The 14,237-nt window shown below is 41.9% G+C and overlaps 1 protein-coding gene across 5 annotated transcripts in view; it reads right to left on the reverse strand.

Annotated features, from left to right (window-relative positions):
- Positions 1-14,237, reverse strand: part of LOC138453201 (adhesion G protein-coupled receptor F5-like) — a 584,850-nt gene that overhangs the window by 133,831 nt on the left and 436,782 nt on the right. For all 5 annotated transcript variants that reach the window (XM_069605826.1, XM_069605823.1, XM_069605825.1 and 2 more), the window contains 2 exons: positions 13,690-13,883; positions 2,086-2,265 (listed from right to left, as the gene is read on the reverse strand). In XM_069605826.1, coding sequence (XP_069461927.1) covers positions 2,086-2,265; positions 13,690-13,883 — 374 coding nt within the window. The remainder of the gene's footprint in view (positions 1-2,085; positions 2,266-13,689; positions 13,884-14,237) is intronic.

The raw sequence follows: 14,237 nt of genomic DNA on the forward strand, positions 1-14,237 counted from the left end.
AGGACAAAATAGTGGGAAAGAAATAACTCAAGGGCAAAGATAAAGGAGTGCCCACTGTTCCCGACTGAGATGATAACATTCGACGATCCCTTTGACAACAAGAAATACTGGGCAAAGTGTGTATGGTACAACCCAGAAGGAGACTGCAGTTACTTGACATGGAGTGTCGATGACCGTGTAAATTACTATGGACATCTTGGGGGAGTAACGAAGATCTGGCTACCAAAAGCAATGTTGACTAAGTATAGTGGTTTGATCGACATGTCGACCAGAGGAAGGACTGAAGAGAGGGTCCCTGGAATGCCCCTCCTCAACCCCATGAACATGACAGCCCAAGGAGTCAAGAACGCAAAATGCAACTCACTGTTTGGACAGCCTCCAGGAGGCCAGTGACATCTACATATGTGAACAGATATTATCTCAGACAACCATTCAAACCTTATCTAGTCAACGTCTTTATGGATATAGGTGCCACAACACTGATCATGGATCCAAACACCTCATTGGATCAGATTGACTAAAACCAAAGATCTGTTGTGCTGACGTCATTAGTAACACCACGACATAGCATCGTTAGTCATGAAGCAAACTCACACCCATGCATGATGTTGCACGGACACACACGTGCACACACGAAGAACATGCTTACACAATTCTGTAGATAGAGGAGAGATATACATACTGTCGAAAGCCTTTATTATTTTTCTCATTAGCCAAATGCATAAATGTAGAACTCAAGGCAAAGAAGAGATGCAGAGCAAGCTTGCAGATGCTTTTTGCAACTAACCATATGAAACTACAGGATCATATAAGGAGCCAGAAAGGTCCAAATACTACTACCATAAGAAACATAGCATGGTATAGATATATATAGAAACCATAGTATAACTGTAGTGAGGTTACATGAAGACACAGGCCTCGGGACGAGAGGCAAAGAAAAGCAGAATTAGGCTGCACGAAGCAGCAGGCCGGGGCTCGCAGCCAAGGTCAGTGATAAGAAAAAACTTTTTGGGCCTCAGAGACAAGAAGCCACCTGCAAATTACCAGCATAAATCCTCATAAGTTGCAGACCGGAGAGCTCGATATTGCGGTCTTCAACCACGTTGTGCGGCCGAGCCAGACAATGGTAATTCACCCACGGTGGAAAGATGAGCGGTTCCCAGCTAAACAGACATGAAGTGAAACATGGATTCTTTAATAATGTTGCAAAACCTGTGTGCACTCTCAAAGGCAAAGTGGTAATGCTGACGGCTACACTGGGTACACGTAGTCTTTCTCATAACCTTGAGAAGGTGCACTGAGCGCTGTGAACAGAACTGGGTTGTAGGTCGAACTACTACCCCAACTACCCAATCAAGTACCCTCGTACATGAGCTGTGATTTTGGGAGATTCTCAATGTCTGTGTAATAAACAACAGTCCTCCGTCTGTATACTGGGGCAGGGTTTGTTGGGCCCTGGGTGATTGAACAGTGAGCTTGTAATGTCAACCCCAGTCACTCTGGTATACCTGTCTACAGCATGCAACATTTGTCTAAAAAGTACCACTACCATTTTCGGTTATACACAATATTAATTCCAAATAAAACAATTCATCGATGTTTTCCAAAAAGACAATGCAGATCGTAAAGTTTAAATGAAATAATCCATCTAGTAAAAGCCGGGAAGATAAATCAAGGAGAGCACACTTGTCTTGGAAGCAAGATAGCACTGAGCAGCACAGTTTCGAGTCCCCGGTCCTGTGCTTAGACCCTGGATCACGCTATTTCATTTTTTTGAATTTAATTATATCTAGGTTCTGTTCGTCAGATTTGACAACAATTTCGGACTTTCATGATAAGAAAAGTGTGATTTAGTCATAGAGAACAAGCAGTGATTTGCAGAAATGCAGTCATGTCTTCATTCAGGTCTGCCGATGGCAGGAGTGTGATGTACTCGATAGTAGAACGAGTACAATATGTTCAAGTTTAGATGCTTGAGATTTTGTGATTTTGGTTTTGGTTACTTTATGGCAAATCATTTCAAGAAAGCCTTTTGCGTAATGACCATATTACCACTCCCATGGAAGAATGCAGGTCTCGACTTACCGTCATTACACTTTCGTTTAAAGACTCCGTGTTTCTTGAAACGAGTGTTAAGATAGCAAGTATTTTTTGGATGTCACCGGGGGAGGAAGAGATGTGTTCTCGTGTGTCGTTCACTGTAGCACTCAGGTTCTGAAGAAAGCTCGGTATCTTGTTTGCTGCATCAGGACTATTAATTATTTCCTAAATAAGAAATGTGATATTTGGTTAGATCCCTTCACCTGAGCACGTTTTTTTAATTAATGCAGTAGTTTAGCAAAAGAAGGCACCATTGATTTTATTGTCAGACTATATTCAAAATAAGCAAATAAATCAAAAATAGTACTTAACAGCTCATCCTTTTCTTCATTAATACATTGTTTTATTGCAGTTGTATTTGTTTTTCGGGGCTATGGCGTCAAGCTACTGTGATGTGGTGGCGGGTGCGCTGCGCAAGAGCCGTGACAATAGCCAGAACGTGATGACATAATCATTACTTAGATCGCATGGAAATGGCGGAGCCACTGCTTCAAAAATGTTGCAGAGGTTCGGGTTTTTGACCTCTGATTGGCAGAACATCCAAAAAGGTTTGATGGGGGTCATGTGTGCCCTTTTAATGCACAGCTATGTTTGACCTCTCTTATTTTGTGCAGGTAACATTTAGCACATGCAACATGTCTGGGACCAGAAAATAATTCTGCGTAGACTATGTTACAGGCCGGGAACAGCTCAGCGTGTCACGCAGGACATGGGTCCACTATGCAGACATTCCCATTGGCTTCCATAATATGCGCAACAGTCACGAGCTCATACAAAACAGGCAAAAACCAGAAACAAACCATAAACACCCTCAAAACAAGTCCAAGATACCTGTGCAAAAACGTCACAAAATTAGAGGGGTCAAGCATACCTACTGCATAATGCACAACGAATGCCAAACCAACATGTTACCCCAGTGAAAAATGTTCTTTCAATCCAGCCCGAGAAGGGAGATTGAGAAAATCACACGTTAAAGTATATGCGTGTTCAGCCTTATCAGTACTGGGGTCTAGCGCCATCGCTAGGTCACAGCCAGCATGTGTGCATGTCCGGACAGCGCCCTCACACACACACACACAGAGGAACTCCATAGAACAGCCTTGAGTTGATGTATGCACACCACAGGAGATGCTTCGTGTCTGTACCCGTCCACATCAAGTTCCGCAACTGCTAAATATGCCTGTTGCATTCGTGGAGTGGGACAAGCGTGCACCCCTCTGACCAGGCCGCATAAACACATCAATAATACACAAACATTAATAGCACCCATCCACTGCAAATTCCCCTCCAACAACGATCGCACCCAAAATAAATGTTACCCGTGCGCTGTAGCTAAAGTATAGCTTGAATATCGGCAAGCACCATGCCACAGGCTTCTTAGCTGGTTCTGCCAGCCTGTGCCCTTTAGGGGTACATGAGACTTGACTTGCAAATGATGGCTTCCCATAGTGGCCCGGAGAAGATAACATAGTAAGTGTTGGTTCTTTTGGGGCATGAAAGTAATAGCCGTAGCGGTTAAGCAGCTTATTTTGGTTTTGGCTATTCGTTGGCATTGAAACTGCTGCTTATAAACCAAAACTGTTGTCAGTGGAAGTGAATAGCGAGAGATGAGATGGGAGGAGGGACACACAGACGATGGGTGTTCTGTTATTTACTCTACTGACTGCCCCTGACCAAATACTCTCTCCGGCCATTTACACCAACTACCTGCGCCTCTCAGCCCAAAACAAATCCCATTTGGGGTAGCTCTACAAGCAGTAACATCAAACTTCGTTCGGTGAAGGGCCTGCCAGTGTTATTCCAAATCAGTCTTCTAGGAGTGTATGGCTTAATTGTAGCTGCAAATGAGTCCCCGGTGTAATAAAAATGTCTTTAACAAGTGTGCATTCTGTCACTTGATTTATAGGCAGTATATGTATACTTGCATCTGAAATCATGTGAAAAAAATGATTGGCAAAGCCAATATTTTTCGCCTGTGTATAGATATTATGTAGGCATTTGCCAAACACTGCTATCATATGCCTGGGTACTCAGAGCATGTTCCAGCTCTTGCTGTTTTATGGGCAGGTGGCACCTTGCCTGATAACTGTCTACCCCATGCCAACACAAAAGCTAAAAGTAGGGTTCTCTCGTAATCCAGTTATAGTTCTGTTTTTGTACCAAAAAGATGATTCTATTCCCTTGCAAACTGTAGCGCACGGTCTATGTGTACCTTCTGTGCACCTTTTGAACCAATATCATGTCATATACAACATTATCAGAAGAATCCTTTGCCAACTTTCACTTTCAAAATGGGCTTTCTCATTCAACTACTGGCCATAGGTTGTTGTGATCAGTGTTTGGGTGATATGGAGGAAAGAGAGGGAAACTATAGTTTCATTAGGCCGGGGAGGATATGTCATGTGTTTTGCCAAGAAAACAGCCATCAAACAAACAGGGGGCTTGAAATAACTCCGCGTCAGACGACTGCCCTCTGCGTACCTTGGGGCCACGGGCCCTTGCTGAACTAGATTGCAATTAGGTCAGGAGTGAAGACAGATCCGTTGTGTTTTCCTTGTCCCCCAATTCCTTCATATCCCTTTCAGGGGTGTTGTATGTGCAGCTGTGCTGTGGCTAGAGTCAGGCACCGATATGCATATCAGAATTCCACATAAAGGTACAGTTTGTTGCCTGACCACAGCATGCATGCGGAATGCCCCACCACGAATACTCCTAAGGACTGACAATATTTCTAGGATAACAAGGGCTTTGCTTAAGCGCTCGTCCACTGTAACATTTGCCCCTACTGTTGACATTGCTGGAGTGCGAGGTGTCACCTGCTCTGACCTCTCCTTGGTTGCTCATACCCTCTCTTTATTATTTTTCCATTTTTGTTATAATAATAATAATAATAATTTAGCATTTATATAGCGCTACGAACCCTCAGGTATTGAAAACAGTGACTTTGTAAGGAAAAGACATGCAGGAGAATATACTTTGGAGAAGGTTACCCATAATCAGAGATCGAAGTGGGCGGGAGCGGTAGGGAGAGGTGCTCCTATACTTTTTATTTTTAAGTTTCACTGTTCCTATACTTTTATTTTTAAAAAGAAACAGTTCTGGAATGGTTTAGTTTTAAAATAAAGGTGTAGGAAGAAGTTGAAGCTTGCACTTCAGTGCAGTGCACTGAACATTCCCATGAATAGCAGATGTGTTTGTTTGGGGGTTTGGCTTGTGTGAAGGAGGGGGCACAGCAATGGGGTTTGTTGGGAGCGGGGCAGACCAGCAGGGAACATAGTTCCACTACTTCTTTTCGTACACTTCGACCACTGCCCATAATTCCCGTTGGAACGTGTGATTTTGGCAACAGAGGTATGCTTACCCCAGCCATATGAGCACTTATCAATCAATACACAGGGTCGGTGTAGCATGAGGCAAGGTGTGACACTTATCTTTTCCAATGGTCACGTTTGCATCCTGCCATCTACAAAACACTTTGAAAGTAAAATTCTTTCTTCACTGAGTCCATTCAGAAATCACGTATGCCTATATTTCCGCTGTAGGAGGTGGACACCTGATTTCTTAGGTATCAGGTAATATTATCACTAAATATATGGTGGCCGTATATAATGACACCGGGAAAAGGTTGTGGCGACATTATATAGGTGACCATATATATAGGGACAGGGGCAGCAGGGGTTTCGGTGTTTTTTTTTGCATGGCGATATTTTTGAGGGGACATTATTACATGGAACCATTTCTTACATACCAAAATGCCGGCATGAATTTCCATTGTCGCGTGTTGTGATGATGTCAATTTTGAATTTTTCTGAAACATTTTTTTGACACCTACACGTAGGCAGACCTGTCATCAGGAATATTGGAGTTAGAGTTAGAGTGGACACGGCTGTTCTGTGTAGAAAAGGAAGAATTTTTTACCTTAAGAACCGTTCATATATTCTTCCTCCACTAGTACTCCATTCCTTCTTTATTTCTTTTCTGTGATCTTATAAAAAGAACAACCTATAATTTTTTTTCTTTTCTGTTTCACTAAAAGAATAATTGATTGTTTTGTTGTTCTTTAAACAAAACCAAATTTCCTATTGTGAATTACAATTTTGAGTGTTTTAATTTTTGTTATACTTCTCTGTTATTACAATTTTTGTGTTATTAGGATTTTTTTGTTTAAGAAATAAACATTTCAAATAATTTTCTAAAAAAGAAATAAACATTCCAAATAATTTTCTAGAAATTTGCCCTTCTTGTTTTCAGAGAATTCCACTAAAGTGTATGATACCAGAGTCTGGTACTTTTTTGAATAATTTAACCACGTTGACTTTGATATACAGCAGCAAGGGACTTTCGGTGTTATTTTGGTCTCCTGTCCCCTCCCTTTCTGCTCATGGGACAAATCCCCCCCTTTCTCTTTGTATTTGTATATTCAGCAACCTGTTTGCTTGGGGATCGTTTTCTATAGCTATCTCGTAATTAATGAGGATTCCTGAAGAACACACTTAATTTATGTTTTTCAGAGGCAGGTATTCGTATCCTTTTTTTCCTTCTGGCTGTGGGAGTGGTTTCCATGGCCTACCCTTGGTAGTTCTGCATCCCCCTTGTTGGGATCCCATTGGTCAAGCAACACGGAATGGCAGAGGCACAAACTTTTAGTTACTCGCTTGAACAAACCGCTGAGATTATAGGAGGCCCTTCTTTATTTGATCAATTAGGATCAGGAGTGGGGGTTGCCCAATCCATATGTTGTGACGACATATTGAAACTTAAAAAAAAGCACTTTAGGACAGAACTGCATGGACATTTCCTCCGGGAGTATTTAAGGGCTGACACCATCCCGGCGGGACTGATAGTCCGTAATGAACCTTGTCTGTTTCTAACAGACAAGGAATACACTACCACCTTTAGCCACATTGCCATTAAATGTAGTAGGGACCTTATGGTCCTTACCATAACAACTGCCCAGCGTCTTGGGGCAGAAATACAGAAGGAGCTCGAAAAGGAAGAGAAATCCTTTTTAGAAAACACCACTATTTCTAACGCTCGTGAACAATTAGTGAAAACTAATAAACTCTTTGACGACTTTAAGTCGACTACTCTAAGCAAGAAAACAAAAAAACTTCAGTTTGACATACAGGAATTTAAAGTGGATAAAATATTCCCATACATTACAGATGAATACATTGAAGTCGCCAAAACACAGTCAACCTCCCAACCACGAAATAAAGGCAGACGTAGGTGGGTGTCATTTTCAAATTCTAGCAGCAGTAGCTCAGACGGTCAGGCCAGACAAGACCGGCAATTACCACAAGTCTTTGGAAATCACCCACCCCAACAACCTTTTTTACCACCGCAGCCTTTTTTAGGCAGAGGTGGCCCCGGAGGGCCTTTCTGGGGGCAACCATGGTTTCCCCCTTATCAACAACCGCGCCGCCAATTTCGCGGACGGCGCCGTCGCAACAAGTAGTTGAACAAAGCGACATACCAATTTTTAATCTTGCTAAAATTGACCTTACATCTCCTCAGATTAAAGTTCTCTCGAAAGGGCTTTCATTTGTGCCTTCACAAAAAACGGATTGGTTTGAAACAGAACTTGAGGTTCGCCGGTTGCTCAGAACATTGCGCCTCAAAGTTTTCTTTAATGAACATGGAGGAAATGAGCAGGAATTAGATACTGGCTTACGAGCCCCTTCAATTTTCAAGCCCCAAGATAATGAAGTCACAAAAGAAATTTTGACCTTCGAAAAATGTGTCCTTCGAGATTTAGACAAACTCAAAAGCAACTCAAAACAGAAATCTCTTAGACATAATCTCTCTAAATTAGAAAACTCTGCTCTCACTGAATTATCCAACAACCCCTCCATTGTCATAAAACCTGCAGACAAGGGAGGGGGAATTGTAGTTATGTCTAAGGCTCAATATATCAACATGATGGACACGTTATTACAAGATGATGTCAGCTACAAGATACTCAGGAAGGATCCCACCCGAGACATTCGTACAGAAATTGAAAGCGTAGTACAATTTGCTTTAGATCGCAAATGGATTACGGAAAAAGAATCTAAATTTCTCATTACCAGTCAAAATCGTATCCCGACTATGTATTCTTTACCTAAGATACACAAAAATCAGGAAAATCCACCCGGAAGACCAATAGTGTCAGGCTGTGGTTCGATTTTAGAACCACTGTGCAAATTCATTGACGTATTTCTGAAACCCATTAGTGTAAGAACTGAGACATACCTCAGAGATACGACTGATACTATCACTATTTTTGAAAATCTTGAATTTGACAACACTACCCAACTACTGGTGACAATGGATATCCAATCCCTTTATACCAGCATTCCACAAGATCAAGCGATGGAAATCATGCGAGAAGTTCTCCTGGAATATGATTCCCAGGATCGCGTTCCACACAATTTCATCTTGGAACTTATGGCCATAGCTCTCAACAAAAATTATTTTGAATTTAATGGCCAGTTTTTCTTACAAGTAAAGGGTACGGCTATGGGGGCTGCTTTTGCGCCGAGCCTAGCGATTCTTTTTATGTTCAAATTTGAAACTCGTTACATTCTATCTTCCACCAATCCCTTCCGCTATTCTATAACCAAATGGAAGAGATACATTGATGACATCATATTTATTTGGACAGGCACCAAAGCCGAGCTAACACTCTTTTTTAATTGGTTGAATAATGTTGATCCCAATATCAAGTTCACCATAGAGTCTAGCAACATCCAGATTCCCTTTCTAGACTTAATAATTAAAGATGAATTTGGAAAATTGAAGTGTTCGCTTTTTCGCAAAACCACAGCCTGGAATACTCTCCTACATTACTCCAGTAATCACCCTCGGCATATTAGGGATAATCTACCCTATGGTCACTTTCTCCGGATCCGGCGAAACTGTTCCGAGTTATCTGATTTTTATGAAGAAGCAGAAAAGCTTAGCAGTCGCCTTAGAGACAGAGGTTATCCTAAACGATTGATTACACAAGCGTACAAAAGGGCCCGGTTTACTGACCGTGATAATTTGCTCACGCCCAAACAAAATTCCAATTTAGTACTGGATAAGAACAATCCACAGATGACATGCGTATTGACCCATGGGCCTCAGACCTTTGAGATTAAAAAACTCATCTCGAAATACTGGCCCATTGTCAAAATAAATCTGCCAGACACACCTCCTCCCCGCTTTGCTTTCAAGAGGGGTAGCAATATTCGTGACAAACTTGTGCACTCTTCCCTTAAGAAAGCCGCTCCCAGAATAGGACTCTGGGACCTGAGGACCACCACAGGGCATTTCCCTTGTGGATCTTGCTCTGTCTGTCAATTCACCAGGAAAATGAAGGAGTTTAAAATTGGGCCAAAAACATGGACATTCACCACTATGACAAACTGTAAAACCACACATGTGGTATACTGTATTCAATGTCCTTGTGGCCTTCGGTATGTTGGTCAAACTTCCCGACCGGTGCATATTAGAATATCAGAACATCGATCAAGAATTAGGTGCAAAATACTTACTGCACCTCTAGTAAGTCACTATATTGAGCTACAGCACTCTGCTAATGACATATTATGGTGGATTCTGGATGTGGTTAAAAATATGCCCAACATAACCCACTGCCTCCTACAGAAGGAGGCTCGCTGGATCCATCGTCTCTCTACCCACATTAATGGACTCAATGAGGATTTCAGTCCAATTTAACACGTTTTGGCTTCCTTCTCTTTTAGCGCCTTTTTGCCCCCCTTTGTTTTTAAATGTCACATTTTTGATCCGTTCCTTGATCTATCACTCCCCTTTTTTCTGACTGGACTCAGCTCAAGTATGTCCAGCCACCTCCGTGGAACAACAGTGCTTTGCAGCCTTTGAAAACACTTACTGTTTTGTGTTCCCTTCGCGCTTTCGGACGTTTGAGCTTGGGTGTTTTTCGGATGGAATGCGCCTGGGTTCTGTGTCGCGGGCGGCTGCCTTCTTCCAGCATGATGTGTTCTGCTCCCCAGTCGGGCGCTCCTTCGCAGGCTTCTGTCTGCATTTCGGCGCGGCAGTGCTCTGCGCTGCGGCCGGCTCTCTCAGTTGATGTTACAGAGGCCGTTGTCATGGCGCTCTCTTGTATCCACCCTAGTGAGTGACATGCAGGTGGGGCGGCTTTCAGCCTATCCACACACCTCGGCTTTAGGCCCAATGAAATGGCGAGTTTGGCTTCCCGCCCCTTTTAGGCTATATGAGCATTCGTGCTCGCTGTGCAGATAGTTGCGAGAGGTGTCCAAGTATGGCTGCTCCCCTCGTTCGTCTGCATTATACTTTGGTCAAGCCGACATAGGTAAGACGCAGTTACTTGCGGCTTCTTTCTTAAACACGTTTAGTGTTCACTGTATACATTCGTCCATTCTTCTAAGCCTCGGGGTCTCCTCTGTGCATATATTATTATTATTTTTTTTTTTTACTCAGAGGTTGTACACCATTTATGCCAGGGATAAGGGACCATACCAGGCTACCCGATGCACGTGCTCATCGCAATCTATACTCCACAGACTGCACCTTTCATCTGTGCATGCTATTGAGCTACAGGATTTAATCCATATGTGAGTATTTACCTTTCCAATCCCCTCCCCATTTCGATAACTTCAATTTGTCCTTTTCTCAATCTTTATTCTGATAAGTTCCCCCTTCCATTTCAGTTGTTGTTTTCTCCAATGTGAGTCCTAACTCGATGCAGTTACACCAAGGGTCCTATTGGTTCCGCTTTTCAGGCATTACTGTCTTGGGACCCTGAGCCCTTTTTCACGCCTGTATTTCCAACTTACCCACAGCCCGTAAAATTCAGGTAATTGTTTTTTTGATTTATTCTCTTTTAAACAACAAGGGCAACTTTACTTAAATTTTGGAGTTCGCTCCTATAATGCTTTTAAATTTAATTTCATTTTCTTTCATGTCTGCCTCCCCACAGGGTTAAACTGTTGTGAGGTTCTTTCGCCCTGAGGAAGGCAACTTTCAACTATGCAAAGAAAATATGGCCAGACAGGCGGCATTTCAGCCGAAACGTTGTTGTGATGATGTCAATTTTGAATTTTTCTGAAACATTTTTTTGACACCTACACGTAGGCAGACCTGTCATCAGGAATATTGGAGTTAGAGTTAGAGTGGACACGGCTGTTCTGTGTAGAAAAGGAAGAATTTTTTACCTTAAGAACCGTTCATATATTCTTCCTCCACTAGTACTCCATTCCTTCTTTATTTCTTTTCTGTGATCTTATAAAAAGAACAACCTATAATTTTTTTTCTTTTCTGTTTCACTAAAAGAATAATTGATTGTTTTGTTGTTCTTTAAACAAAACCAAATTTCCTATTGTGAATTACAATTTTGAGTGTTTTAATTTTTGTTATACTTCTCTGTTATTACAATTTTTGTGTTATTAGGATTTTTTTGTTTAAGAAATAAACATTTCAAATAATTTTCTAAAAAAGAAATAAACATTCCAAATAATTTTCTAGAAATTTGCCCTTCTTGTTTTCAGAGAATTCCACTAAAGTGTATGATACCAGAGTCTGGTACTTTTTTGAATAATTTAACCACGTTGACTTTGATATACAGCAGCAAGGGACTTTCGGTGTTATTTTAGCGTGTTTCAGCCTTATAAAAAGGAAATGGGTCATGTTATTCAAAAATGTGTCAGTGGTAAAGAATTTGACATCCCAGTTTAAACAAACAAAATGTGGGGTTCATATGCTTGTCCCCCGTGCAATGAGATGGAGGGGTAAAAAATGACAATTCATGAACAGTAAAGGGAGCAAGGGAACAGGAGTGGAAAAGGGAGTCCCAGAAAGATGGCCCACGAAATAATGACCCCAACCCTCTAACATATCCTTCCTTCCATTGCAAGTCTATAGAAAATAGGCTCTTCCCTTGTTTGCTGCACATCCCATTTACAACAGGGAGCCTTGTCGCATAAGTGAAGAGTGTGAAGCTTCATGGCCGGATGTGATACTCATATACCAGTGTCTTTCTATGTGTCGCTACGGCGTCTTCTTCTAGTCTGAAGCACCTTTGCAGATATAGGAAATAGGGATGTATGGCAGTTTCGGATGTAGTTTGATCTTCGTTCTTCATGTTAAATGTAAAGCTTTTTGCATTGATAACTCTTTTTTTGTACTTGCTAGGTTCAGATTCAGGTTTTTGGTCTATGCAACTTTGTGTTGATTTTATTGATAAAAGGAACTTATGTGGGTTCCTGGCCTGCTTCGGTTCTTGGGCACAAGAAGTATTACCTTGATTTTAAATTCTAGACAATGGGCCTCATTACGAGGTTGTAGGTAGCCTTGCCGGTTTTACCGGCAAGGCTACCTCCATACCGGCATGAAAATCCGGCACCAGCGAATGGGCAATTACCGGGGTATTCCGGCCCCGTGGGACCCGGTAATTGCCCTTTTACGGCTGCCGGTACCAGCATATCCCCATTCCCATTCAGCCCGAGAGGATGCCTGTAGCACCGGCACCGTTTGCAACGGTGCCGGTGCTACAGGCTTGCTGTGCTCACGGGTGCCTTACATTCCGCGAGGGCAGACCTGGTGGAATGAAAGGCACCCGCGAGCCCAACTCGGAGTTTGCCGGACCGGTAACAACGGTACCGGCAAGCATACCTGTACCGTTGTTACCGGACCGGCAACCTCGTAATGAGGCCCATTGTGTTTTCGTGGCAAGGATCGACCAAGTTAAGTGTGGCTAGAAAGGTCCCCTAAGAACAGAAGAAGGCAAAAATTATACAGAACCCTCTCTCAGGCCGGAGAGATAATAGCCCTAGGAATTGCCATGCTTTGGAACAAGAAGTTTCATTATATGTTAGCAATAGGTAATGACAGATTATCATTAATATTTTTATTTCACACATCCAATATATCAAAGCATGTTATCGGAAGGCTGTGCCTGACTGAGTTCAAGAGCTGGTGGTTTGAATGGATTAGAACGGTCTGCACATTAATGGAACGAACACTAGTGCAAAAACCTGTCAGGCACTTTCTTTATACTGCATAGCCGTTAAGCAGATTGCATAGCCCTGGAGTATGAAGGTCTGTAGCAGATCTTGCTATGGTCGGATCTTGATTTGATTTGCTATGTGTCACACAATGAATGCAAGCAGGGAGCCTCTAGTAGCGGTTCTAGGCATTTTACAAAAGGTTAAAAAATACAAAATGTATATATTTTGTTTTAATGTTTGAAATATGCATAACGTTAAAGAAAATGTATGCACTGATGGGAGTTGAGTAGTACATAATATATTAACAAAAAAAGGCACGGTTCCCAAAAGAGTGACAAAATGCACGTATGGGTATGAACCCACTTATACTGGAAATGAAGGTGGAAACACTGTAAGTAGCAAGAGTGACCAAGTAAACCTGTTTGAAAAAGTGGGCTGTACGATTGGAAAAAAGTGGAATGGCGTAGGCCAAACCAATTAGGAAACGCTAACCACACTCAAGCAAAGTGTGCGCTTTGAAGAGTGGAAAAGCAGCTGAGGGGGTATTTTTTGGAAGCACACATGAAAATTTAAATGCTAGCAATTTTACTTAATAGGCTGGGAAGATTGTTCTTACCTGGATTTTCATGTAACCGTTGCTTATTGCGATAGAAACACAGTTTCTTCCATTCTTAGCAAGTACCCAACGTCTGCCGGTGCAAACATATGTAATGGTGCCAACGGTTGATTTGTCAATTTCGCTGCACTGCAGAGTAAAAAGTCCATTTTCCACCCCATTTCCAAGAATTTTATCTGAGCATGTTGATTCTCCTGTCATATAAAAGTATAAAATAAAAAAAAACAAGTAAGCATAGAAAGGACATGAAAGATTGCTCTTGACAAATGTTTTTTCTTCTGGGGCACTTTTTCTCTCTCGCACATGGTTAGGCTTGGGATGCAAAGTTCCCAAAAGATCTGGCAACCACAGTCTTTTAGCTTCAAAGCACAGTAAAGTCGGTCTAGATATTAACAACTTAGTTATACTACATTTATAACCCTTTCAAGAATGAAAATCATGAGTCAATAACACAAATAAGAGCCACAGGGGAATAATTTTAGAAGCCCCGAGATCCCTCCCCAAACAACTTGTGAAATACTTCTGAACTAGAGGATTTCGCGGCTTTC

Source organism: Ambystoma mexicanum, chromosome 4p (assembly GCF_040938575.1).
Source record: "Ambystoma mexicanum isolate Mex_15411 chromosome 4p, UKY_AmexF1_1, whole genome shotgun sequence".
Classification (NCBI taxonomy): domain Eukaryota; kingdom Metazoa; phylum Chordata; class Amphibia; order Caudata; family Ambystomatidae; genus Ambystoma; species Ambystoma mexicanum.